Source organism: Aotus nancymaae, unplaced genomic scaffold, assembly GCF_030222135.1.
Source record: "Aotus nancymaae isolate 86718 unplaced genomic scaffold, 86718_ANA_hifiasm-v0.15.2.pri h1tg000009l, whole genome shotgun sequence".
In the NCBI taxonomy this organism is placed as follows: Eukaryota; Metazoa; Chordata; class Mammalia; order Primates; family Aotidae; genus Aotus; species Aotus nancymaae.
This window is the reverse complement of record NW_026988420.1, coordinates 15880402-15906998: the sequence shown is the minus strand read 5'-3', so window position 1 is coordinate 15906998 and position 26597 is coordinate 15880402. Positions and strand designations below refer to the sequence as shown.

Below are 26597 nucleotides of genomic sequence, written 5' to 3'. Positions count from 1 at the left end.
CCAGAGAATGCCTTCCCTCCCACGGTATTTGGGACAAGGCTGAAGGAAAGGCACAGGCGGGGTTACGAGGAACCCATTCTCTGCGTGATCTGGACAAGCTGAGGTCAGTTTTTCCTTTCATAGGAGATAATGGATTATGATGGGCTTAGGTCCCCTTCAGCTCTGAAACAGACATTTCTATGGCTCTAAGTAAACACGGCATGACACAGGTATTTCTTTGGTAGGATCAGTTGTATTTCCTCAATAATAGAACTGGCAACAAACAGTTTATCGACACGTGAGTCTTCCCCTAGGCCCTTTTCGGGGTTGGATAAAGAAAAAGAGGATTTGCTCCATTTTTGGCGGTTCCTCCAGCGACATGGCTCCTGGCCCGCTGCGGATCCAGCTACCGCCTCTCGTCGCTCCCCAGAGGCCAAGCGAAGCTCCGGGCGAGGACAGCCCCTTATCCGCACTCCCCAGGGGGAGCGGTGTGACTCGCGGAGATTATTCCCCGATCATAAACAACCTCTCACTTCCCCTCCCCCGCCAGGGCCCGCTCGCTCCCGCCTCCGCCGGGGCGGCCCTCCGAGGCCCAGGAACCACCTCCGACGCCCGCCAGGCCCCGAGCCTTCCTCGGGAGGGCGGCAGCGGGCCTGCCGTCTTCTTCTAACCGGGTGTTTGTCCACTCTACTCTGCCCTTCTTACTCGTCCACGCTACAGCCACCTCAGAGGTGCGCTGACGCCTGCCTCCTTTTCTCTTCCCCCGACCCCTATCACCTCCAACAGCCAAGCAGAGGCCGGCGGCGCTGACGCACAGGATCACCGCCGCTGCCGCCCCGCGCGCGCGGACACAGCCCCCACCCCACCTCGCGGTCCTTCCGCGATCCGGCCCCGCCCCTTCCTGAAGCCCGCCTCCCGGTCGGCCCGACTCCCCGCCCTCTTGCTCGCGCGCACCCGACGCCCCGCCTCCGCGCGTGCTCAATAACTGTTCCCTGAGCCGGCTTGCAAGCTTCCCCCGCCCCTGAGCTGTTTGAATATGCTAATAAAAGGGTAGGGACTAGCCAATAGAACGTTGGGGCGGTGTATCACGTGGCTCGGGGACGTGTCAGGGGTGGAGCCTCCGCAGCCCCTGCCCGAGTTAAAACCGGAGTGTGAGAGAGAAAAGCGCTTCAGTAGCGAGAGGGGCTGAGAAAGTGGTGACACCGCCGGGGTGCGGAGGGAGTCCCTGAAACTTCTCCCAACAGCCCCAGGGCCAATCTCCCCTCAGCCCACTCCCCTTTTCGCCAGCTCCCAGGTCCCCACTCCCTGCACCGGGGGTGGGGCGGGGAGCCAGGCCCGTCTCCCGCTGGGACACACACAGGGGCCGGGAGCGGGGACGGGACCCCCGAGGCGGGGGGGACGGACCGACAGACAGACGGCCGGGCGCCCGCCCCAGCGGGCAGGCAGGCAGGCAGGCAGGCAGGAGGAGGCGGAGGCGGGGGTACGACGGGGAGGACTGGGTCTGGGGAGTTTCCTCTCAACTATCGGGGGAGAAACTCCCCGCAGCCGGAGGAAAGACCCAGACGGTGTTTTCCTCCCGGGGGCCGCGGTCCCCAGCCCCGCTTAGCGGCGGTTGCCGCCACCGGCGCCTCCACCTCTATCATCTCTTTCTCCACCACCTCGGGCCCCGCTGTCCCCGGCCAGCACTATGCCCATCTTACTGTTCCTGATAGACACGTCTGCCTCTATGAACCAGCGCAGCCATCTGGGCACCACCTACCTGGACACGGCCAAAGGCGCGGTAGAGACCTTCATGAAGGTACCGACTGACCGAGCCCGGGCGGCGACCCCGGCCCGGCTGCCCGCAGGCGGCAGGGTGGGGGGAGGGCGGCCGGGGCGGCGGGGCGGGGGTGTCGGGGACCTGACTGCGGGAGCTGCCGGGCTCGGAGACCCCCTCCCCCACCGCGCGGGCGGGCTGGCGCTGCGAGCCGGGCTCGGCCGGGGCCCGGGCTCCGGCCCCGGGCTCCGTGTGGGGAGCGATCTGTGTACAGGGGGCGGCGTGGAGGGGTGGCCGCTGCGTGTGCGGTACTGTGGGGGCGGCGGGGCCGCTGTGCGCCCCTTCTCCGCCTGGTAACCTCGTCTCTGTGCTTCCCTCTCGCCCGCCCTCTTCCTCCTGCCGTCCCGCAGCTTCGTGCCCGGGACCCTGCCAGCAGAGGAGACAGGTATATGCTGGTCACTTTCGAAGAGCCGCCCTATGCTATCAAGGTAACAGCCCTCGCCCTCCCCCTTTCCTCCCTTCCCTTCCCTGTTCCTTCCTCGCTCGCCCTCCCCGCCCCCCCATTCACCCTTCATTATGCTCCCCTCCCCCACCCGCAGCGCTCCCGGCCGCTGAGGTCTCTTCCCCTGCGGGCTCCCACCCCCTCCCCCGCTCGGCAGCGTCCTAGCGCGGCGCGGAGTCGCGGGGCCACCGCCGTCCCCTCCCGGCCCTGCCCGGCCCTGCGGCGGCGGCGGCGGCGGCGCTGCGATCAACATGGCCGACATTTCCCCTCCGCGGCGTGAGCGGCAGCAATGAACTGTGGGGGATATTTATTCAAGTTAGCCGGAGTGACAGCCGGGCCCGGCCGCGCACAGCCCCGGTTTGCATTAAAGGGGAATCGGCCCGGCCGGCCCGGGAGCCGGATGCGGGGCTGCGAGGCTTGGTCTTGTCAGCTTCGTCCTAAGAGGGCCGATGTGATAGCTGCAGGTTAACTTCCTAAGTCTGGCTCCCATCTGCTTCCACTAGTACCTTCACATACCCACATTTTGGGTATTAGGTTAGGTAGTAAATTTATCAGTGAAGTTATAAAGTATTAAGGCTGTTAACTACCAAAAGCTAGGGAGGAAGCAGGTTTATTCCTGGGCCACCTTTGGAAGAGAGTTTCCTCAGCAGTGGTACAGTATTAACACGTTAACCAAGCCAAAACAACCAAAAATGAAGCTGTTACTTGGTGAACGTCAGATTATAACGGCTGTGTGTACATGGCTTTAAAAAATGAAAAAAAAAAAATTCTTACATTTTTCTTTTCAGGCTGGATGGAAAGAAAACCATGCAACGTTTATGAATGAACTGAAAAACCTTCAGGCTGAAGGACTTACGACTCTTGGCCAATCCCTAAGGACAGCTTTTGATTTATTAAATTTAAATAGATTAGTAACTGGCATAGACAACTATGGGCAGGTAGGTTGAATAATAAGGTGGCAAAATAGTTGATTTTTCATTTTGTGAAAAAACAAAGTCCAGTCCAAAAACTACATAACATGAAATGCAAGTATAAAACATTCCAAATTAAAATAGAACATGCACATTGTACAAAGCACTATATATTTTATTTTTTCCCCTTTGTATTCCGGATTAGAATCTGAATCTTTTGCTATAAAATTGACATACATTCGGTTTTAATTCCTTGAAAGTTCACTAAAGACAGAAAAAAGAAAGCATCGTACCTCACCACACTCAAGTTGTGTGTGCAGCTATTGTATGGCTTACAGGAACTAGTTAGTGGTCTTCATTTCTATATTAGTAAAGATGTTAGAGGAACTTAATCTGTTTGTTGTATCAGGGTTTAATGTGACCATGTCATATAACTATTCTGAAAGGTAAGAAGATTTTCACTGGCGTACAGTCACTGGCTGAGAACATTTAAGTATTCTTGTGAAGCATACACAGTTAACAACTATTGCAGGAATTCTGAATTAAATTTCAGGCCCAGAATTTTGATTTAAACTCCAAAACCTTGGAAAAAAAGACTGCTGGAAAATATGAAAGAACCCATCGTTTCTTAACCCCTACAAGTCCTTTTATTGCACTTAACTTTCATCTGAGGATGAGAGGATCTTTAAATTAACAATAATTCACTAAGGAATAATGCAAGGTGGTCCATTGTAACATTTTATGATATTACTGCCCTGGAAATAAAAGATACTGAACAATGTATAATGTTACATGTAACAATGGAATATTATTTCCAAGGAGCTCAATTCTTAAGTTGTAGTGGAAAGCACTATTCCCATAATTATATATTGGGTGGTGTTGTATTCTTTTCCCAAGTTCCACAGTCCCCAGTCTTTGTGAGTTTCATACATTTCAGATAAATTCTTTCTGTGACTACAACTTCTATTTCCTTCCTATTGAAGGAAATGAACTTGTCTCTGCTTTAGGAAATTATAAGCTTCTTAGGGATAACTTCAGTGCTTAAGCATCTTTGGAAATAGCTGAATTTAGTCCTATAGCATTTAAAGTGTACATTGAAATTCAGAGTCAGTTTACCAAATTGAACATTCCATCATTTAATTAGGTAAATATGTACTTTTTTACTACATTAATACTTTTATGTTTTTCCCTTCTCTGCTGCTTTTATTTTGCAACTTTTAGTAATTTAGGTAGATTTGCAATTAACTTTTTGGTTTGTTTCTGTAAAATAGTAATGGATTTCTTTCTCTTTTATATTCCTTTGTGATATGTAGTACAACACAGTCTTATTGCTTAAGGTTTTCATCATTACCTCTTTGAGTTCAAAGAGATACTTAAAACTTGCCATTATTTGGTTATCTTTATTTGGTTGTCATGTTGCTAGCGTATGGCAGAACTATTAGTTTCCTCTTTTTCTGCATCATATTTCATAAGTGGTCAAGGCATTTGGACACATTCACCTCCTACTACCTATTACAAATACCTCTTAGATTGCTTCGTTTGAAAAACTGCTTGTCTGTCTGTTTTTGGAGTCTGGCTCTGTTGCCCAGGCTAGAGTACAGTGGTGTAATCTTTGGCTTACTGCAACCTCCGCCTCCTGGGTTCAAGCGATTCTCCTGCCTCAGCCTCCCAAGTAGCTGGGATTATAGGCACCTGCCACCAGGCCCAGCTTATTTTTGTATTTTTAGTAGAGACAGGAGTTCACTGTGTTAATCAGGCTGGTCTTGAACTCCTGACCTCGTGATCCACCCACTTCAGCCTCCCAAAGTGCTGGGATTACAAGTGAGAGCCACCACGCCTGGCCAGAAGGACATTTGTAGTTTAAACCTGTATTTTCCTTTTCCCAGTTGATATCTGCCCCCAGAGAACACTTTAGTTCTTGTCTATAAACCTTACAAAAAGTTTGAGGGAAAGGTGGTCCTGTGCTGTTACCACTTTGACCAAGAGAAGAACCTAGAGATTGGGATATTTTTGCATGTTAGGCTTTATAAATTCAGTAACAGGGAGGGATGATGCTTCTCACTTATTTTGATGAATAAGCAAGGATTGCATGGCATAATATTAATGCTTATGTCTTGAATTGGCACATTAAAAATGACACTAGCATTAAAATAAGCCACTGTTTTCAAATGAAAATCATAATTTGAGTAAAGAGTATTGAATTGGAAGAAAACATTCTTCCAGAAGATTTTTTTCATCATAAAACTATCTGATTTAAACATTTCACGTTTTCTATTCACAAAAACGATTAGGAACTTTGAATGTCTCAAATACTTAATACTAAATATTGTTCATGTGTTTTCTTTGTAAAAGTACTTTGTATCTGCCTGTTTTCTGTGGAATACTTTTATTTTGTAACTTTAATGTCTTCACATAAGCATTTCCCCTTTCATGCTCTATCCTAGGATCTGTGGGGTTCACAGTACTAAATACTTATATGTAATGTTAGTAGTTGAAGGAAATGAAAAAAGATTAGTTAGTTGGAAGATAGAGCATATGTATTTTATAGAGCATTGAAAAACTTTATGTAATGTTGAATTATTTTCTTATATGTCTATGGGTTAATATGTATATATATATTTATATAGATATCTACCACTCCCACATATATGCACATATATGATTTTTCATAACTAATTACAAGAATATTAATATCTATACTGCATTTGTTAACATACCTACAAATAAAATATCTTTGAATTATTAGCTAGGATGCGATCAAAATTTGCAGGGCATTAGTTAGGTTAAAGTAGCTAAGAAAAAGGAATGGTTCTTAGTTAATGTTTTCCTCAAGCACGTTGGATATCCTACTAAAAAATTCCATGCCTATAGATGTTCTTACAAATAATTTTGATAATCAGTACCATTTACTGATATTTCTACAATAATGGAACAATATGTAGCCTTTAGTCAGTCTTTTCCTTTATAGCAGTACTTTATTAAATTGCATATCATTGCAGATAAATTTGATACATAATTTTTTCACATGTGTTCAACAGAGTTTCAAATAATGCTGTCCCTTTGAGAGCTGCTGAAAGTCTGAACCAGCCTTAATATCTAAAATTAGGAAATGTATAAAATTTGAGAGGTCTGATTAAAGTTTTATATGTAGATGAGTTAATTTTCATATTGTTACATATTGTTAATTTTCCTGTGTTCCATGAACATTTTCAACATTGTCTCTTTTTTTTTTAGTAAATTTAGGTTAGTTAAAATTAGCTAATAAATCTTAATCTGGCCTGCAAGTCATCATTTTTGTTACTGACCTGCTCCATACCTCCCACTACCTGATGTTTACTAGTACTGATTAAATTGTTCCAGGGGTTAAAATGGCATGTTTTCTACTCTGTGCCTGTGGTGAAGACAGTCCTTTACAGATACACTAAAAGGAGATAAAATATGTGCTTAATTTTTCGAGTATTTTCCATGGTGAATGTTTACCTCACTAAAAAATGGTGGCTTTCAGACAATGTCAAATTTAATGATTCTCAGGGAAAAGAATTTTAACCAATTTTATTGTTTAACATAAAGGTCTATTTTGTAAAGCTAGGAGATAATACAGGTATAGTTCTAATACTGCTACTTTTTTCCCTTTACCTAAGTATTACCCATTTAATACTCAGGTGGTGTAAAATGCAGGCTTCTCTTTGAAGGCTGGCATGGCAGGTGAAGTAGTGAGAACTCCATTTCCATTTGGGTGTTTGCTTTCTCTTAAGACTATTAACAAATGTATGAATAATAATTTGGTATTTATTAAGTGATAGGCAGTCTTTTCAAATGAAAGTAAATTACTATACGTGAAATACTGCTGTGTTGAATATGAAGTGGAAACACAATGATGAATGGTATTATGTAAATTTTTAAGTCCTTTAATTAAAAACATATTTTTTTAATTGTGGTAAGGAAACACCTGACAAAATTTACCATCTTAACCGTTTTTAAGTGTGCAGTTCAGTAGTGATACGTATATTCACATTGTTGGGCAACCAATATCTAGAACTTCTTTATCTTGCAAAATTGAAACTCTATATCCAGTAAATGTTAACTCCCAGTCCCTGGAAACCTCCTATTCTACTTTCTGTTTTTATGCATTTGGCTACTCTGGATGTCACAGATACGTGAAATCATATAGTATTTGCCTTTTTTAGACTGGCTTATTTCACTTAGCATAATAATCTCAAGATTCATTCATGTTTTAGCATGTCAGGATTTTCTTCCTTTTTGAGGCTGAATAATACTCTATTGTATGTACCACATTTTGCTTATCCACGTATCTATTGATAGTCACTTGGCTTGCTTCCACCTCTTGGCTGTTGTGAAAAATGCTGCAATGAACATGGTGTGTAAATATCTTTGAGATCCTGCTTCCAGTTCTTTTGGATGTATACCCTGAAATGAAATTGCTGGATCATGTTGTAATTCCATTTCTAATTTTTTGAGGAAGTACCATACTGTTTCTCATAGCAGCTGTACCATTTTACATTCCTACCAACAGTTCACAAGGGTTACACTGTCTTTATATCCTCATTAACATAATTTTCTATTTTTCTTTGATATTAGCCATCCTACTTGATATAAGGTTGTATGTCATTGTGGTTGCGGTTTTTATTTACATTTCCCTAATAATTTATGTTAAGCATCAACATATGCTTGTTAGCCATTTGCACACTTTTTGGAGAAATGCCATTCAAATCTTTTGCCCATTTTGAAATTTTTTTTTGTTGAGTTTTAGAATTTCTTTATATTGTCTGGGTATTAATCCCTTATCAGATATATGATTTGCAAATATTTTCTCCCATTATGTAGTTTGCCTTTTCACTCCGTTGTTTCTTCGATGCACAAAATTTTTAATTTTGGTATAGTCCAGTTTATGTATTTTTGCTTCTATTGTCTGTGCTTTTGGTGTCATCCACAAAATTATTGCTAAATCCAGTGTCACTGAAGCTTTTCTCCTGTGTTTTAAGAGTTTTATAGCTTTAGATCTTCTGTTTAGGTCTTTAATCTGGTTTGAATTAATTTTTGTATATGGTATAAGGTAAGGATCCAACTTCATTCTTTTGCATGTGGATATTCAGTTTCTCCACCACCATATGTTGAAGAGGCTGCCCTTTCCCCATTGAATGGTCTCTGCAAATCCCTGAGCTCTTCAGCCTCAATAGTTATTGTTAGTGGAGAGGGCACTCTACTGTCAAACTTGCTTAAATGTGTTTTCCCCATCTTTATTGTGTAAAGGAAGAGCAGTGGCTGGAAATGTGAGAATTGGAATCCCAATCTTGGCCTTGCCATTGAATTATTATGTAACATTGGGCATTCACAATACTATCCTGAGCCTCTGCTGCTTCTTATTCCAAGTTGGCAATAATGAAGCCATTGTACCTTTAATATAGAATTGATGAGAAGTTTAAATGGGATGATGTATTTAAAATGTACTTTAAAAATTAGGATGTGCTAACTAGACAAAAAGCATCATTTCCCCCCAAAAGATTAGTATATTTACCTTGTTTTCTATTTTTTCAATTTTCAATTAAAATTATAAAAATCTAGTGGTATTTAAAGCTGATTATTACATGCTTTAAAAATCTTTTAGTATCATGAAGTATATATTTTTCCTTGGGAAAAGCAGGTGTGAAAGAAAAGTAATAGAACTTGGCAAAAGTTGTCTTGGTGGCAGTTAATAAGCATAGGATGATGTTTTTAAAGAAGTGTTAAATGGAAATAATTTAAGTAATTTAGCAGATAAGTCAGAAAGTCATCCTTTTGCAAGAATACTTACGTGAAAAAAGCATGTGCGTTAGGATTCTTTCAAATAGGGAGCTCCCCCTAGTGCGTTTTAGGTGAGATTTACACAAGTTTGATTTGCAAGGAACCTTTTAGGAGCATATCTGTTGGGTAAATCAAGGGATATTTTAATAAGATTTAACTAAGCTCAAAGTAGCACAAAATGGGTATGATTTATTTCCTATAGAGCATTAATTTAATTATGGTAATTTAAATGAAAAGGAATGTCCCCAAACCCAGATTTTATTTTCTTTCAAAACACTTACTAGAATATTTCTTAAGAATTTTGTACTCTAAATTTGTTTTCTAAAAGAATAAAAAATTTTCCAGTCATGATCTTAAAAAAGAGGAAAAAAAAAACACTATCCTAAGGATATTATTGCATTCTTAATGAGAAATTGTTCAAAATAGACTTAAAGTCAAAAATAGGCCAGGTACCCTGGCTCACACCTGTAATCCCAGCACTTTGGAGGTGAAAGCAGGCGGATCACTTGAAGTCAGGAGTTTGAGACCACCCTAGCCAACATGGTGAAACCCCGTCTCTACTGAAAACCTCCCCCCCCGCAAAAAAAATTAGCTGGGCATGGTGGCACGTGCCTGTAGTCCCCTTACTCAAGACTATAGTCCTGACTCCCTGTTGGAGAATCACTTGAACCCAGGAGGCGGAGGTTTCAGTGAGCTGAGATGGTGCCACTGCACTCCAGCCTGGGCAACAGGCCGTCTCAGAAAAAAAAAAAAAAACCCAAAAATACAAAAAATAAAAAGAATATTCTACTTCTCCTTTAAAGAGCATTTTACTTTCTCTTGATATAGGAGGAATATCCATAATTATGGTTAAATTACATATAGCTAGAAATTAAAAGATCAGGAACAAATCTAATAGTTGTAAGAATTGGTCTTATTTGTGTATTTTGAATTAAGGTCATTTGTGGTCAAAATTAGTTAAAAGGATTGTTTAGTCATGTTCATGTCATAGATTTCTCCAAAAAGATTATATAATATTTTATAATTTGAAATGTTTCTTAAATATGTAAAATGATTTTTGGCCATAATAACCTTTACTCAGATTTATACTCTACAATTAAATTAGTCTTGGTGAGCTTTTCTTGATTTTTGGGGCTTTTTAATTTAAAAAAATTGTAGATGCAAAGTCTTCCTATGTTATCCAGACTGGTCTTGAACTCTTCTGCTCAAGTGATCCTCCCACCATAGCCTTCGGAGTAGCTGGGACTGCAGTTTCTTGCCATTGTACTCAGCTTAAAAAAGTAATTTCCTTATGTAAACTTTGTGTTTAGTCTTACTGTTAGCCTATAAAAGTACCATGGTTGCCAGACTTTAAACAGAATACTAAAGTTTTTTTGTTTTGTTTTGGTTTGTCTGTATTTTCTGATCGAACATTTTAATTGAGATATAACTTCAATGCACAAATCTGAAGTGTGAAGCTTAATGTATTTTAAATTATATACTCTTAAAAAGTTGAATATCTGCATCTACTGACAAAACTTTTCATTAAACTTTCTGTGTATTGTTATGATTATTGTTTCATAGGGCTTGGCTTTAGAATGGAAGTGATTTTAGAAGTTTACTCAATTTTTCTCATTTTGTAGGTGAAGAAAAGGCCTAGAAAGGTTAAAATGCTTAATTTCTTCACATTTATGAAATTTTTAAAAAATTGTAATTGGTGATAGAACAGTTATGCGGATTTTTTTAGTAACTTGTGTATTATTTAATAACATTTTATTTAAATATATAACCAGTGGCTCTGAGTTGCTTTCTTAGGTTTTGTCTGTAGTTCTGTAATGCAGTATCATTTCTTTCAGTTCTTGTTTGAAAGGGAAACATTTCATTTTGTCACTGTTACATTTAGTCTTTCTTGTAACATTCTATCCAAATAATATTGGTTTCAAAGTTAGCTTTAGTTGGATTCCTTCCTCCCTTTGTTTGGCAGAAAGTAAACGAATTTAGGGCAGTGGTCCCCAGCCTTTTTGGCACCAAGCTGATTTTGTGGAAGACAGTTTTTCCATGGATTGGTAGAGGTCGTTGGGATGGTTTTGGATGAAACTATTCTACTTCAGATCATCAGGCATTAGATTCTCATAGGAACGCATAACCTAGATCCCTCTCAGGCACAGTTCACAATAGGGCTCATGCTCCTATGATAATCTAATGCTGCTGCTGATCTGACAGGACGCAGAGACCAGACGGTAATGCTCACTTGCCCACTGCTCATGTTCTGCTGTGTTGCCCACCTCAAATAGGGACCAAGCACTGGGGACCCCGATCTAGGGAATAAACCAGGAAAGACTTCTCAGAGGTAGTAGCATCTGAGCAAGTTTGAAGAATAAAAAGTTTACTGAGAACCCAGAACCCTTGCAGGTTAGGGGGCAATGCAGAGTGAAAATCATGATCAATTGCTGAGTGTGGTGGCTCACGCCTAGTAATCCCAGCACTTTGGGAGGCTGAGGTGGGCGGATTGCCTGAGGTCCGGAGTTCGAGACCAGCCTGGCCAACATGGTGAAAACTGGTCTCTACTAAAAATACAAAAATTAGCTGGGTATGGTGGCAGGCACCTGTAATCTCAGCTACTCAGGAAGCTGAGGCAGGAAAATCACTTGAACCTGGGAGGTGAAAGTTGCAGTGAACCTCGCCGTTGCATTGCAACCCAGGCGACAAGAATGAAATTCCATCTCAAAAAAAAAAAAAAGATCATGGTCAGAAACATAGGAGGGGCTGTCCCTGTGGCTCACACCTCTCTCTAATCCCAGCCCTTTAGGAGGTTGAGGAGGGAGGATAACTAAAGGCCAGGAGTTCAAGACCAGCTTGGCCAACCTGGTAAAATCCCATCTCTACCAAAACACAAAAATTAGCCAGACATGATGGTGCACACCTATAATCCCAGCTACTCAGGTGGCTGAGGCGGAAGAGTCACTTGAACCCAGGAGGTAGAGGTTGCTATGACCCAAGATTGTGCCACTGCACTCCAGTCTGGGTGACAGAGTGGGACTCTCTCAAAAAAATAAAGGCAGAGGGAGGCCTGGGGACATAAGGGATAGTTGACAGGATTTTATACTGTAATTTAAGACCTAGCTTGTAATATACATATATGTTTAATGGCACTTTTTGATTTCTTAAGTTTCTGATGTGTAGCTAGTTAATATAGAGCTATTAATTTTGTTTATTAGTCGATTTTTCTAATGTAGTATGCCAACCAGTATTAGGGTTGCATTTATAACTTTTTACCTGGACAGTTTTTTAATGAGTTAACTACCATGTTTTCATTTAACTTAAGGTAGTTTTGAACATTTCTAAGCGTTATGTCTTAAGATTCATAAAAATATGACCAGATCTACTTAGGAATTTCCATTCCACTCATGACCTGACAAGTCATGCAACCTCTCAGCCTCACTTTCCCCACTAGACAAGTAGAATGAAAAAACTATGGCAGAATTGTGATAAAGATCAAGGGATGTACAACAGAACAACCTATTGTCATTTTTGTGAGTTTTCTCTTATTTAAATTTTAGAAATGAAATTATGGGGTACTAGAGGGATTTTAATCTTGCTTTTTTCAGAACAAGCAGCATGGTAATATGGAGAGAACTGCTGTGTTAGAACTGACTGTGCCTGGTTCTGCCACTCACTAGCTTATATTGTCTTGAAAAGTCCGTTAGCCTCCCTGAGCATCAAATTTCTCATCCACAGAATTGTGCTTATACCAACCCTTAAATTTTGTGAGGATTAGAAGTAATATTTGTTAATCACCTAGCAAAAGTGCCTGCCTGGCCCATGTTAGGAGTGCATTTATGATGATGATTATCATCTCCAGTATTATGGTAAACACTTAACAGGATAAAAGCTTTTTAGTCTGAAATCTTTGACAGAAACAGAATTAAGGTTGTTCTATAACCCACTATACAGTTAAGCAATGTATTGCTTAACAGTGGGAATATATTCTGAGAACTGCACCATTAGACAGATCTGTTGTGGGAACCTCATAGAGTATACCTACAGAAACCTAGATGAGATAGACTACTATACACCTAGGCTATATGGTATATGGCCCATTGCTCCTAGGCTATACAACTACCTGTATACCGTGTAGCTATACCGATTGTTGTAGGCAATTTTAACACTTTTAAAAGCATTCATATGTCTAAACAGATATAGACAAATACAGGAGAAATATGGTATAAAAGATTAAAAATGGTACACCTGGATAAGGCACTTACTATGAATATGGCTTGCAGGACTGGAAATTGCTTTGGGTGAGTGAGTTAGTGGTGAGTGAACTGATGGCCTAGGACAGTACACTGCTGTAGACCTTCTAAACATTGTATACTTAGGCTACCCTAAATTTATTAAAGAAAATTTTCTCTCTCCAATAATAAATTAACCTTAGCTTACTTTTTTTTATTTTATAAACTTGTAAGTTTTAAAAATGTTTTAACTCATTTTTAGTAAGATTTAAGATACAGCTGTATAAAATGTTTTCTTTATATCCTTATTCTGTAAGCTTTTTTCTATTTTTTATGTTTTTATTTTTCTAAAAAAATTTTTTTTAAAAAACTAAGACTCACATGCATTATCCTAGGCCCACACAGGGTCTCGATCATTAAGATGTCAGGAGGTGATAGGAATTTTTCAGCTATGTTATAATCCTATAGGACCTCTGTCATACACATGGTCTGTCATTGATCAAAACTAGATATCCAGTGTTTCTAGCTAAAGTAAAAACAAACATTTTGAAAATTTTTGAAAACCAGAAAGGTTTTAAGTTTCTTAAGGAAATTTAGAGTAGAATTCATTTCTGGGACTTTGTAATTGTATATTTTAGAATTCACATTGGTGATGTTTGGGATGGGGGTTTAAGGGAAGATATTATCTTCCAGAAGAAATGTCAAATATAAAATATATAATTCCTTTTGTCATGTAGATTTATGTAGGAAAAGACATAATAGGATAAGCCTAGGAAGGATTTTTTGGTATGAAGATTTTTTTGAAAGGGCATATGTGATTGGAAATTTGACTATTGGTATGTGGAGAGAGATAATTGTACATGAAAAGTACTATAACTTGAAAATATCTTACAGTTAAGAGGACTAGTTGTAACCAAAGGACAAATTTATGTCAGTCCAGTGATTACTCCTATCAAAAATTATTGTAGTCTCTACATACCTTTTTTTTTGTTTTTTTTTGAGTTGGAGTCTCGCTCTGTTGCCCAGCCTGGAGTGCAGTGGCGCGATCTTGGCTCATTGCAACCTCCCCTCCCAGGTTCAAGTGATTCTCCTGCCTCAGCCTCCCTAGTAGCTGGGACTACAGGCGCGTGCCACCACGCCCAGCTATCTATATACCTGATTTTACTGTCTGTTTATCTGTGACATTTTGACATTTTCCTTCTATTTTGCCCAAATAAGGTGTGGGACTCCTAATGAAGGTCCTGGGAAGGATTATATTGTCTGTAAAACTTTATTATGGACATGAAAACAGTCTGAATGTGTGAGAAAAAGTAATTGTAGTACTATTAGGTGATGCAATTTGTAGCTAGGAAATGACAGGATTGATGCTGGTGTGTTAGAGTAAAACTTTCCCTTTGTTTTAAAGTGAGTGAACCTTGTTAGGTACTAGGAAACAGCAACAGTCTTACACTTATTCTGGGTTTCAACACTGGAAACATCTAATAACAGCATTATTCTGAAATAATTGAAAACAATCTATTGTTTTAAATAAGGAATTGAAGATAATTGAATATGCAGTGTGAAAGGTTAGGCTGCAAATGACAGTGGGTGATGTTGCAAGATAATGACAAGCTACAGTACTTTTGGATTATCAGGAATTAGCAAAAATGATGTCTTGGTGTCCTCTGGTAATTTCTGAGTTGTGAACTATCTTGTTCATTTATGTACTCTGGCAGGTAATGTAATAATGAATATAAAATTTTGAATTTTGTGCAATCCTATTTCTTAAACCAGTAAATTAGAAAGGAAAACCAAGAGATTGCATCCACAAGATTGAGCCTAAATAGGTAGTAGAAAGAATAGAAGGTGTTTATTCTAAATTTTATTGTTAATTCAGAATGGATAGTGTCTAATCCCAAATGAGATTATAGTGACTGTAAATCTTAATGTAACAAAGGATTGTCTTGCCATGTTCTTAAAGTTACCATTTTAATGAGCTATAGTAATATTCTAAAACATGCAGCAATCTGTGTAGTAATCCATATGCGACATCTGTTTCTTCTTGAAGTGCATTTCTAAGGTAAAACTGTTGGTAGATTTGTATGTGTAGTTAGGAAGGCTTATTAACCTTTTTTTTTAAATGATAGGCACAAGTATTATGTAGTTAGTTTTTTTTTTGTTTCCCAAAAGTGTTACCTACTTTGAAAATCTTAAATCTATAAACACTTGGGAAGGTATTTAGCACAAGCATCAATAAGCTTTTCAATCAGAATAAACAAGAATGGATTATTAGAAATTATGTATATATGCTTATGTAATGGATTTAGAGAAATTTGTTTCCTCCTAAAAAATATTTGTGAAGTTGGGTTAGTACCATTTCTTTCCTTGAAAACTAAAAATCCACATTTTTTTTTACAAAGCGGGACCCCTTAAAACTAATCTCACATTATATATATATATATTTTTTTTTTTGAGACAGAGTCTTGCTCTGTCACCCAAGCTGGTGTCCAGTGGCACAATTTTGGCTCATTGTAATCTCTGCCTCCCAGGTTCAAACAATTTTTGTGCCTCAGCCTCCTGAGTAGCTGGGATTACAAGCAAGTGCCACCACACCTGACTAATTTTTGTATTTTTAGTAGAGACAGGGTGTTGCTGTGTTGGCCAGGCTGGTCTGGAATTTCTGACCTCAAGTGAGCCTCCTGCTTCAGCCTCCCAAAGTGTTGGATTACAGGTGTGATCCATCACGCCTAGCCTCACATTAAGCCTTACCCAATTATTTTCAGATTGGCCTTCAGCCATAGCATATGGGAAACAATATACTGTCAGAGTTTTCCAAGTACTTATCATGCTTTTTTGTTTGTTTGTTTTTAAAATTTAATGCGTTATTGCTAACTTCCCTGATCTGAAACATTTATTAGGCAGTTCTTCATTTTGAATTGTAAATTTTAAGATATTTATGTAGAAGGCTGTCATAGTACGCCATCTTTTATAAGACAGTTGTGTGTGGGAATTGATTTTTTTTTTTGAGACCATATTTGTAGTGTGATATTTAGAAGGAAGTAACCAGAATGGTTTTCATCTGCTGCTTTGCCCTACATTCAAGGTCTGCTTGTCATAGTGTATAAAATTGAGTTCATTGCTGAGTTCAAGATGGGATTTAACCAGACTTTTACAAATGTATTATCTGTAGATTTTATGGCAGTCAGCAACTCAAGGAGGTGATCAATCTTAAGAAACTAGACAGATTTCTTTTAGGTCAAATTAAATTTTAACATTATTGCTGTATAACTCCATTCACCTGAAAATATGTTTACATCTTGGTTTTTATTTATACATTTATTTTTTTAATGTACTTCTAACTTTTTTTTATGATATGCTTCACTAGAATAAAATTTTCCCAAGTTATTATTACCCAGTTCATCCTAAAATCTTGGCCTCAAGCAGTCCTCCTGCCTTGGCCTCCCAGAGTGCTAGGATGCCTGGCCCCAGTCCATCTAATGTATGTATTAGATTCTTAGAATATTACTATTTATTAAGTAAAATTATTGTTATGTTTCTGATAGCTTAATTACTCCTTATATGCCAGCATAAACACTGTTTGCCTGGCACTACTTTTTAGGTATTCCCCAGACCAGTTTGTTAATTTTATTCAAACTTTAGATTCCAATTCAAGTATAAAACCCAAATTCTACCAAATTATTAATATTCCAGTTATATTGAGTTTATATTACTTTTTTTTGCAGTTAAACTTAATCCTATCAATTATTAGATTTCCCTAATGTTAATATTTTTACATAGTCAAACTTTGGTAATTCTGCAGTTCTTATGGTGACTTACTATTTCTTACATTATTACTATTTGGTCTATTATGAAATCAAATTCCAGGATGGAGTTCCTTTGTCATAAAACACATACATGGAATTCCTCCCTACTTTTGCTCAAGTCCATAGTATTCATCTGTTTTTAATGCTGTTTTTTTTTTAACATAAGGAATTATGTGATTGAATAAAGGAATTGTATTGGAACACAATTGTGTAACGGAGTTACTTGAAACTAAAAATATATTTCTTATACTGTGGAATTCTGACATGTTTTCCGGTAGCTATAGACCTTAATGTATTCTGTTACCAGATTTTTATATACTAGCAGGTTTTCTAAAAGTTTTATTTTAGAATACTAAACACATTTTAATTTTGAAAAGTATTTGTTTTGAATATATAATAAATGCACATGGTTAAAAAAAGTTGAAATATTATACAAAGTTATAGTACTTCCATTCTATGGAAGCAGCCATGGTTAATCAGTTTCTAACGTATTCTTTAGAGATCTTTTTTATGTAGTCAAAGGTATTATTTTGCCAGCATTAATGTCTTAAGATGAATATTTTAGAGTTTGACATCAAAAGACTCATTTCTACTACACTACTTGAGATTTTAACGATAAAAGTAATAATCTTACTGAAATCTAAAACATAAAATTTGTAATTCTGGCCTGGAATATTGATTTAAATGTAGACCTGAGACCTTTATTGACTTAGTAATTCTATTTTGTTTGTAATATGTTATTACCCAGTTGTATATTTATCCCTATAATTTAATGAGCCTCCTCAACCTTTAAAAAAAATTAACAGTATTTAATAATGACAATGAATTATTGACTTGACAAACATGATTAGCACATCAAAAGATTAGTTACGGGTATGATAACATTCCTGTGCCCCTCCTCCACGACATTTTCAGTTTCTTAGGTAATTGAAAATAATAATTTTCTTGAGATCAGGTTAGCTTATATTTGGAGGAAATTACCTTTTTTAAATATTGTCAAAAGTTTTTTTCCAAATAGTTTGTTGTAACATTTCAAAAGTGTTTTCTTTCAAAAATAACATAGGTTCTAGTAGATAATATCTGTTTATATTAATTATATTCTTTACATTTTCTTATTATTGAGATTTTATGCTTTAACTGAGTTATTTAACACCATACCAGCTGTTAAGAAAACTATAATAGGAAATTTTAAGTGAAGTAAAAGATTTTGCTTTATGTTATCTTGTGGTAAAACTCTTACTTGAGGTTTTTGACCAAAATTAAAATGAAAAATTTTTAGTAACAGAAAAGATTGAATCCCATTAGTAAGTAGCTCTAGAGCTAGAATGTTATATTTTGCATTATATTTTCTAGTGGTATGTTATGCCAGGAACAACTGCTCTGAGAGTAAAATGTGAATTTATTCTGCTAACGGCAAAAGTAAACTTTTAGTCCCTCTACTGGTTGTCTTTGTTGTAGCAGAGCTTAGTTGTTTATCTATATATCTCTTTTTATAATTATGATAAAGGCTATTTATAACTTTATGGCCAAAGTGAATATTGAGAGAAATTCTAGAGGATTGTCTCCCAACTGAGTGACTTTATAAACGTACTTATTTAGGCATAATAATGTAAAATAATTGCTTTTAAATGTAAGGATTTGGGAATTATTAAATTGCATAGGCTTGACACCAGATACTGAATAACATTATATTGCAGTAATTAAGTTGTAACTCTCATTTAGACTTTGGAGGTGTTAGAACTTTATGTTTTGTAAAACATGACAAAAATCTTACAATATTGGCAGAAAACTAAAACTGTTTTAATTTGCTAATTAAAATAATGTCAGCAGAAAAAGATGAAAATTATACAGCGAGGAACAGTGCAAAACAGTACATAAGAAAACTTTTTTGGAGCAACATGTTTACTTTCTGCTAGTGATTTAGAAATTCATGCTTAAATAAATTTGTTAATGTCAAACACTTATATAATAGAGACGAGAATACATTTTTCCTAGAAATTAAGAAAACCTCATCTGTATGAATTGCATTCACTTAAATCATTATTCTAATTTTTGTAGTAACTGATTATTGCTTTTCTTAGTGTGATTCTTGACTAAGCTCTTTAATCTTAGAGAGGAAAGGATCTTAGGCATGGCAAGGGATAATTGGTACAATGAGGATGATAATGTTTTTCTTTTTCTATGTTTGATCTTTATCTGATTTTCCCAAAATTTAAAGTCACTAAAGAACTTGTTATTTTATCTTGTGTTTATGTATATACTCTCTGAAAGTTGAATTTATATAGTTTTTAAAAGTAAACATTGCTATATATTGTATTTTGTTTCAGTGTGTTTGTGTTGGGGGAAGATATATTGATTTTATACATGAAGAAATTGATGGGTAAGAAATTACAGTATCACAGAAATCTACCAAGTAAAGGAATAGTCTTACTATAGTTAATTTTATTTCAGAAAGAATATATTAAAAACAAAACAGTCTGATTGTAACACCATTCCTTGTTGGGTGAATATGGCACAATCCAGGTTGGTATGGAATTATATACAAGAGAATTTTGTAGCTGTCAGACCTCCAGATGATACAGAAAGATCATGTGGATTTTAGAATTAGAATATCTTAATAAGGTTCTGGCTTTGCCACTTAACATCTAGGCCATCTTGAGTTACATCATTTAATCTCCCTGAAAATTTTACCTCACCAAGTTTTTTAGGGTCAAATGAAATAAGTGCTTTATTGTTATTAAGACAATTTTATAACAGTAATGTTATTATTCCTTAGTATTTTCAGACCTGTTAAGGGTAGCCTCGGTGGAGAGTATTTTGTATAATTTGTTTTGTTTAAGAAAAAGTAACTTTGGTTTTAGTGTCTGAATTTAGCTTAATTAAATTTAATAACTCATACTTCCTGTTAAGCTTTAATATATTTTAACTTAATTTTGTAAACATTATAGGCCTTTAAAAAGTATTAGCTTTCAGGTGGATGTCATCATCTATATGAGTCTGCTACATGGTAGATTGTTGTTCTTTAATAGAAATATGACTAGTTCTGTTGCCTCTGAAAGATAATTCTCAGTGTGCTTATACAGGAATAAAAATGAATAGGCATCGGACTTTTGGTTAGAAAATCTGATTTTTTTTGAGACACAGTCTCACTCTGTCGCCCAGGCTGGAGTGCAGTGGAACGATTTTGACCCACTGCAGCCTCCGCCTCCTGGGTTCAAGGGATTCTCCTGCTTCAGCTTCCTGAGTAGCTGGGCTCTACAGTCACATGCCACCACGCCCAGCTAATTTTTGTATTTTTTGGTGGAGACAAAGGTTTCACAATGTTGCCCAGACTGGTCTGGCAGTCCTGACATCAAGTGATCCACCTGCCTTGGCCTCCCAGAGTGCTGGGATTATAGGCATGAGCCACTATGCCTGGCCTGATTTTGTTTATGTTAAAATGTAGAAGTGATACAGAAGACCCTACTACAAGTATTTGATCCATGCTGTGGTAGCTTTTAGAGCTTTGCCGATTTGGTTTTGAAAAGCAGCAAGTCAACAAAAGTAGTTAAGCTTTAAGAGTGGGAGCAAAATACAGTTTCGAAGATAATAGGACCTCTTGGTTTTCTTTATCTCCCTTAGGCAAGTTTTGAGCTAAAATACTACTGGTAGAGACCAAGAGAGAAATTTAGTGTTAAATGTCATACACCTAATACGATACCTGGTTTATATAACCACTCAATAAATCTTTGAATGGCTAACATGAATGAGTAGACAGTAGATGGTTGAAAGTCATACGAGGGAGGTAGTGCTCCTTTTCATACCCTAGTAGCCCAGCAAATTCATGAGTTGTTATGAATTGAGTTTGAGGAGGACACATTTATATTGAGGTAAAGGTAACGTGTATATACATTTTTTTGAATCTTGTTGAAGATTGAGTAATTCTAAATGGTTCTGTGAAGCCAGGCAGGTTTGTATTAAGCTGTAATCAGTGAGTCAATGAATAAGTTGAAGTGTTTTGTGTCCAGTGCTTGCTTAGTGGTGTGGAAGAAATATGACATACTCTTTGCCTTCAGGATATTCAAACACATGAAACAATAGCAAACAATACAAGATAGTTTTTTTTTTTTTTAATAAATTGTGGTAAAAAACATTTACTGTCTTAACCATTTTTAAGTGCATAGTTCTGCAGTGTTAAGTATATTCATGCTGTTGTGTAAGATGGTGTGTTTTTAATTCATATTTAAATTAAAAATTATTTGAAAACGTTAGAGGATAAATATTGTAGGGAAGTGGTATTCAAATTGTGCTCCATGAAACCACTCAAATCCAATTTTTTTTAAAGAAACATTTTATTTACCCTTCTTATTTATTTAAAGTGTGAAAACTCCCACTATTTATGGAGAAGGAAGGGGGTGATTATTAAAGACCCAGAGTAATCAGGGAAGGCTTCATGGAAAATAGAAAGATTTAAACTGGGCCTTAAGGAATGAGTAGAAGTTGGGTAGGCATGAACAGGGAAAAGGAAAGGCATTCTACTTTAGGGAAACAATCAAAGTTAAGTGTTGGGAATGAACATTGCCTGAGAAGACCCTATGTTATTAGAATGTATTATATATTTTGGGGATGAATGGTGTGAGAGATAAAATAATGTAATGCTTCAGCAAAATGAGTTCTATTTAACATGAATATTATAGAGGAGGAAGGAGGGATAAATCAATTCATATTTTCTCACCGTAAGACTCCTGTGACATTTTACTGCTGCTATGCATTCAGAATCTTCTAGAGGTTATGTCTAACATATTTTAAGTTTATTTAACCAAAGGAATCTTTCTTCCTCTGGAACCATTTTTTTCTTGGGCACCAATTAGAAAAGTGCACGTGTCACTTACAAGTTGAATGATTTGATCAAGATGGTCTATTATATATCCCTCACCACCCGACCCTCCCCACCTCCCCCTCCCAATTTATGATGATTAGGTTAGAATCATATAATTACTGTAATTGTGAATTCATTCAACAAATATTGTGTATATATTATAATATATTAGGAATTGAGAATTATAAGGTTATAGGACCATAGAATATTATATGCTTATAACTCTTCTACATTCTTATGGTTCTAAGTATGGTCTATGGCTATTAGTGTCTTCTAGCTGGCAGTCTTGTTAGAAATGAAGAATCTTAGTCTTCATCCCAGACATACTGAATCAGAAACTGCATTTTGTTTTTAAGATCTCCAAGTGACTCATATGCACATTAAAAAAAGTGTCATACACAGTTCTACATTTTATCCAAGAAATCTTCATTCAGTTCTTACTACCATTAGTGGCAGATAATTTGATAACTTTGATTTCAAACACAAGGTTTATTTACCCTCTTGAAATTTATATCTTTTGGTCTTAGTTCTGTCAGTCCCTCGAATGAGAGCCATTCATATGGAAAAGGCAAGCGTATGTTTGTCTTAGTCCCTTACCAAGTGTTTCGCCTAGAACTGATCATTGTGCTAGTAGAGTGGGTTGGCCAGAGATTTGAATGGAAGCTATTGATGTTATCTCACCTTCTGTATAGAACATTTGAGAGCCTGTGCGGCTCTGTTCCATTGCTTCTGCTACTATTATTTTTGTACTTTTCTCTCCAAGCATTTTCTTTAGGTAACTTACCATTTTTAATTTTTTAAACTTTTTATCTTGTACTACTGTTAAATTTTAGCTGAGCTTAGATTAGTCCTACTATTTCCATAGAAATAGGTCTTAAAATCTTTCAAACTATTTACCTAGATGCTTGCTTAGCCATTTTGATTACATGCATACCTTATGATAATGTTCACCTACTGTCTTGCCTTCCTCTTTAATAAAATTTCTCGGAAAAAAAAAATTTCTCAGGATATGCTCTTTTTTATTATAATTTGTAATATCTAAAAAAGTCAAATTATTAGAATTGAACTAATAGGGTCCCTTTTAAGAAATTAAGTACTCTCAGTTACATAAATATTCTCATTCTAAAAATGAAAGCAATACACAAATGTATAAAGAAGCGAAAAATCTACCTTTTTCTCTACCTAATCCCCCTTTCTCAGGGTTAATCACTGTTAAGTTTATGTGTCCTTCTATATCTTAAAATGTACAAACCAGGTATTACTACATGTAAAATGAAACAAGAAAGGGAGATTGTATAGATGCTGTTCTGAGAATTGACTTTTTACTTGAAAAACTTAGGCCAAAGTCTAAACCTTTATGTGATAATGTGTTTTTTGACTTTAGGGAAGAAACCCTTTTTTCTTGGAGCCAGCAATAATTATCACAATTACTGATGGGAGCAAGTTGACTACCACCAGTGGAGTCCAGGATGAGGTAAGTTATGCTTTTATTACATGGATTATGCAAACGCAGTTGAACAATCTTTATTTGTATAGGTTACTGAACACCTTTAATAGGTTCTCTCGCTGATTATTTGATGCACTTTAGAGTCATCTGTCTCCTATGGCCCATCTTTGTAGGAGGGTTCTTATTTTCTTGAATAAAAATCCCTTCTGTGAGAAGTGTTTGAGCATACCCCCACCCTGTTTGTATGTGTATTTATGAGTTTATGTGAGGGTGACAGTGTCAGTCTGTAACATAAATAGTAAAATAAATTCCTTATTTTTTTTCAAATTTAAAAAAAGGGAAACAGCATTCTAATAATTTCTTCCCATATTTCAGAGGATTGTCGTTGGCAATCCAACGACTATGGAGACTCTTTGCCTAGAGTATAGCAAAGGAAAGAAGAGGTTAAGACTAGGAAAAGTAAGGTTTTTGGACATTTTTATTTTGTGTAAGTCAAATGTAGTATAAATATTTTTTTTTTTTAGACGGAGTCTCACTCTGTTGCCCAGGCTAGAGTAAGGTGGTACAATCTCGGCTCACTGCAGCCTCCACCTCCTGGGTTCAAGCGATTCTCGTGCCTTAGCCCCCTGAGTAGCTAAGATTACGGGCATGAGTCACTATGTCCGGCTAATTTTTGTTATTTTTGGTAGAGATGGAGTCTTGCCATGTTGGCCAGGTTGGTCTCGAACTCCTGACCTCAGGTGATCCACCTGCTTCAGCCTCTCAAAATGTTGGAATTACAGGCATGAGCCACTTCCTCCAGCTCTATAAAAAATTTATAGCTAACCTTACCTATTCTACACCAACATTCATTATGCAGAGTTGTGTGTGGTGTGGTTTAATGAATACAACAGATAATTTTTTTTTAATTTTAAGGTGTTTTTACTATAGTATTTGAACTGCTCTTTAACATGGGCTGATATAGAAAGGTGATTGTTTAAATGGCACTTTACCATTTGCATTTGCTTTAGTATCTTAATTTTAATTCCATGGTATTTACAAGGGTTTAATTAAGCAGGAAAAGTATACATTTTAAGTTTAGTAGCATTTAGAATTACTTTTATTTGTATGACATTATGGAATATAAATTGGACATGGAATCAGGACATGTGGGTTCAGTCTTTGTTCAACTACTTTCTAGCAGTAAACTTTGTACCAGTGACCTAACTTTTCTAAATATCCTTCTCCATGAGATAAAGAGAATAACATTTGCCTTACTTCATAGGGTTATTGGAAGTCTGAAATAATGTATATGAAAGTAGTTAGTAGACTGTAAAGAAAAGTACATAGTATTGTACTTTCATGAGGCATTGGAACCACTAAAGAAATATAATTCTCTGATATTGGTTTGAGGGAAAAGAGCTAGAATTGTTTTATTTGAACAGTTGATATTAAAGGAAATTTAGGATATAATTTATGGAGATAGAACTGAAAAATTTAGGTAGATTATAATTCATGATTAAATAATTTACAGTCCATATATTATCAGTAGCTTTGGAATGCTCCACAGCTGCACTTGAGCTTTTGGGCTTTCTTATATTAGTTAACATGTACAGCCAGTTATGGTCATGCTACTTTCAGAAACAGGTAGACATGGATTTTATCATGGATTATATTAAAAAAAAAAAAAAGGACCGGGCGCGGTGGCTCACGCCTGTAATCCCAGCACTTTGGGAGGCCGAGGCGGGTGGATCACGAGGTCAAGAGATCGAGACCATCCTGGTCAACATGGTGAAACCCCGTCTCTACTAAAAATACAAAAAATTAGCTGGGCATGGTGGTGCGTGCCTGTAATCCCAGCTACTCAGGAGACTGAGGCAGGAGAATTGCCTGAACCCAGGAGGCGGAGGTTGTGGTGAGCCAAGATCGCGCCATTGCATTCCAGCCTGGGTAACAAGAGCGAAACTCCATCTCAAAAAAAAAGAAAAAGCAATAAAAATGTCATTAGCCTGGCACAGTGGCTCACGCCTATAATCCTAGCACTTTGGGAGGCTGAGGAGGGCGGATCACGAGGTTAGGAGTTCAATACCAGCCTGACCAACATGATGAAATACCATCTCTACTAAAAATGCAAAAGTTAGCCTAGCTCGGCATGGTGGCGCACGCCTGTAATCCCAGCTACTTAGGAGGCTGAGGCAGGAGAATTGCTTGAACCTGGAAGGCCGAGGTTGCAGTGAGATGAGGTCGCACCACTGCACTCCAGCTTGGGTGACAGAGCGAGACTCTGTCTCAAAAAAAAAAAAAGTCGTTTTAAATTTGAAGTTCTCAAACTAATTTTTCTTTCTTAAGAGGACCCATAATAAACAGCTTCATTCAACTTTATTTTATATATTAACAAATTAGAAGTCTTTTTAATGTGTGTTTTATGTTCTTAATGATTTTGGTTGAGAACACATTTCTGTTTTCTGTTGTATTCTTATGTATGAGGTGATCCATTTGAGGTGCTGTCTACTGCCTTTGTAGAAATGCCCTTTGGAGTACAATGTATTTTGTTCCCATATGTCTAGATCTGTTTTGTTTGTAAAATTTGTTTTGTGGAGACCTCTTACAACTTAAAAGTATCTTGAAATATACATGCGTATTGGAATTGTTCAACTTTTATTCCTAGATCTTTCCTTGGGAAGGATTTTGGAAAAATAGGGCAATGTGTTTATTATAACCTTAAACTACCTTGCTAATAAGGTTAGGAAGGTTTTCCTATGGTCAGAGATCTTACCTTTTAGTTCTCTTTTATCTTTTACAATACTAGCATAGTACTGACAACAAAGCTTATATTTTAAAAGTATTGATTATAGATATTGTTGTATTGAATCTCGTCATTGAGTTTAAAACTGATTACCAGTGCAACTTCTTATCTGAGGTGGAAGGTTCATTTATTTTAAAGCAAAAGTAGTTATTTTGCAGTTGGAACATAGGCTTTTGAGTTGTTGCAGTGTTCAAAGTTAGGAATGTCTTTGATCCCCTGCATGTTTTCTTCTTAATGAGAAATTCTTCTTGTTGGAGCAAAGAGAAAGTTATCCCAGATTAATTTTTGCTAAATGTTGTGAGATATTGTGAACTATTCTAGCCTGAATGATTATGTTTTTGTTTTAAGGAGCTTTTCAATTCACAGAAAAGCATAACGATGCTTTTTGTATTGTTCTTGTGTATGTGTTGTGTGTGTGCATGAATGCTAGATATGATCTGTATTCTGGTTCCTACTAGGGAATAATAATTTTACTTTTATATCTCTGTCTTTACACATCTCCTCACCTTTGCCTCTGGTAGAACTTGATTCTTTTTTTGGATT

General features: G+C 37.4%; 1 protein-coding gene across 1 annotated transcript in view; it reads left to right on the top strand.

Annotated features, from left to right (window-relative positions):
- The first annotated feature begins 1144 nt into the window (after positions 1-1144).
- INTS6 (integrator complex subunit 6) overlaps positions 1145-26597 on the top strand; it is a 90807-nt gene continuing 65354 nt past the window's right edge. The window contains exons 1-4 of the mRNA XM_021674544.2: positions 1145-1777; positions 2146-2223; positions 3026-3175; positions 23207-23296. Coding sequence (XP_021530219.2) covers positions 1667-1777; positions 2146-2223; positions 3026-3175; positions 23207-23296 — 429 coding nt within the window. The 5' untranslated portion in view covers positions 1145-1666. The remainder of the gene's footprint in view (positions 1778-2145; positions 2224-3025; positions 3176-23206; positions 23297-26597) is intronic.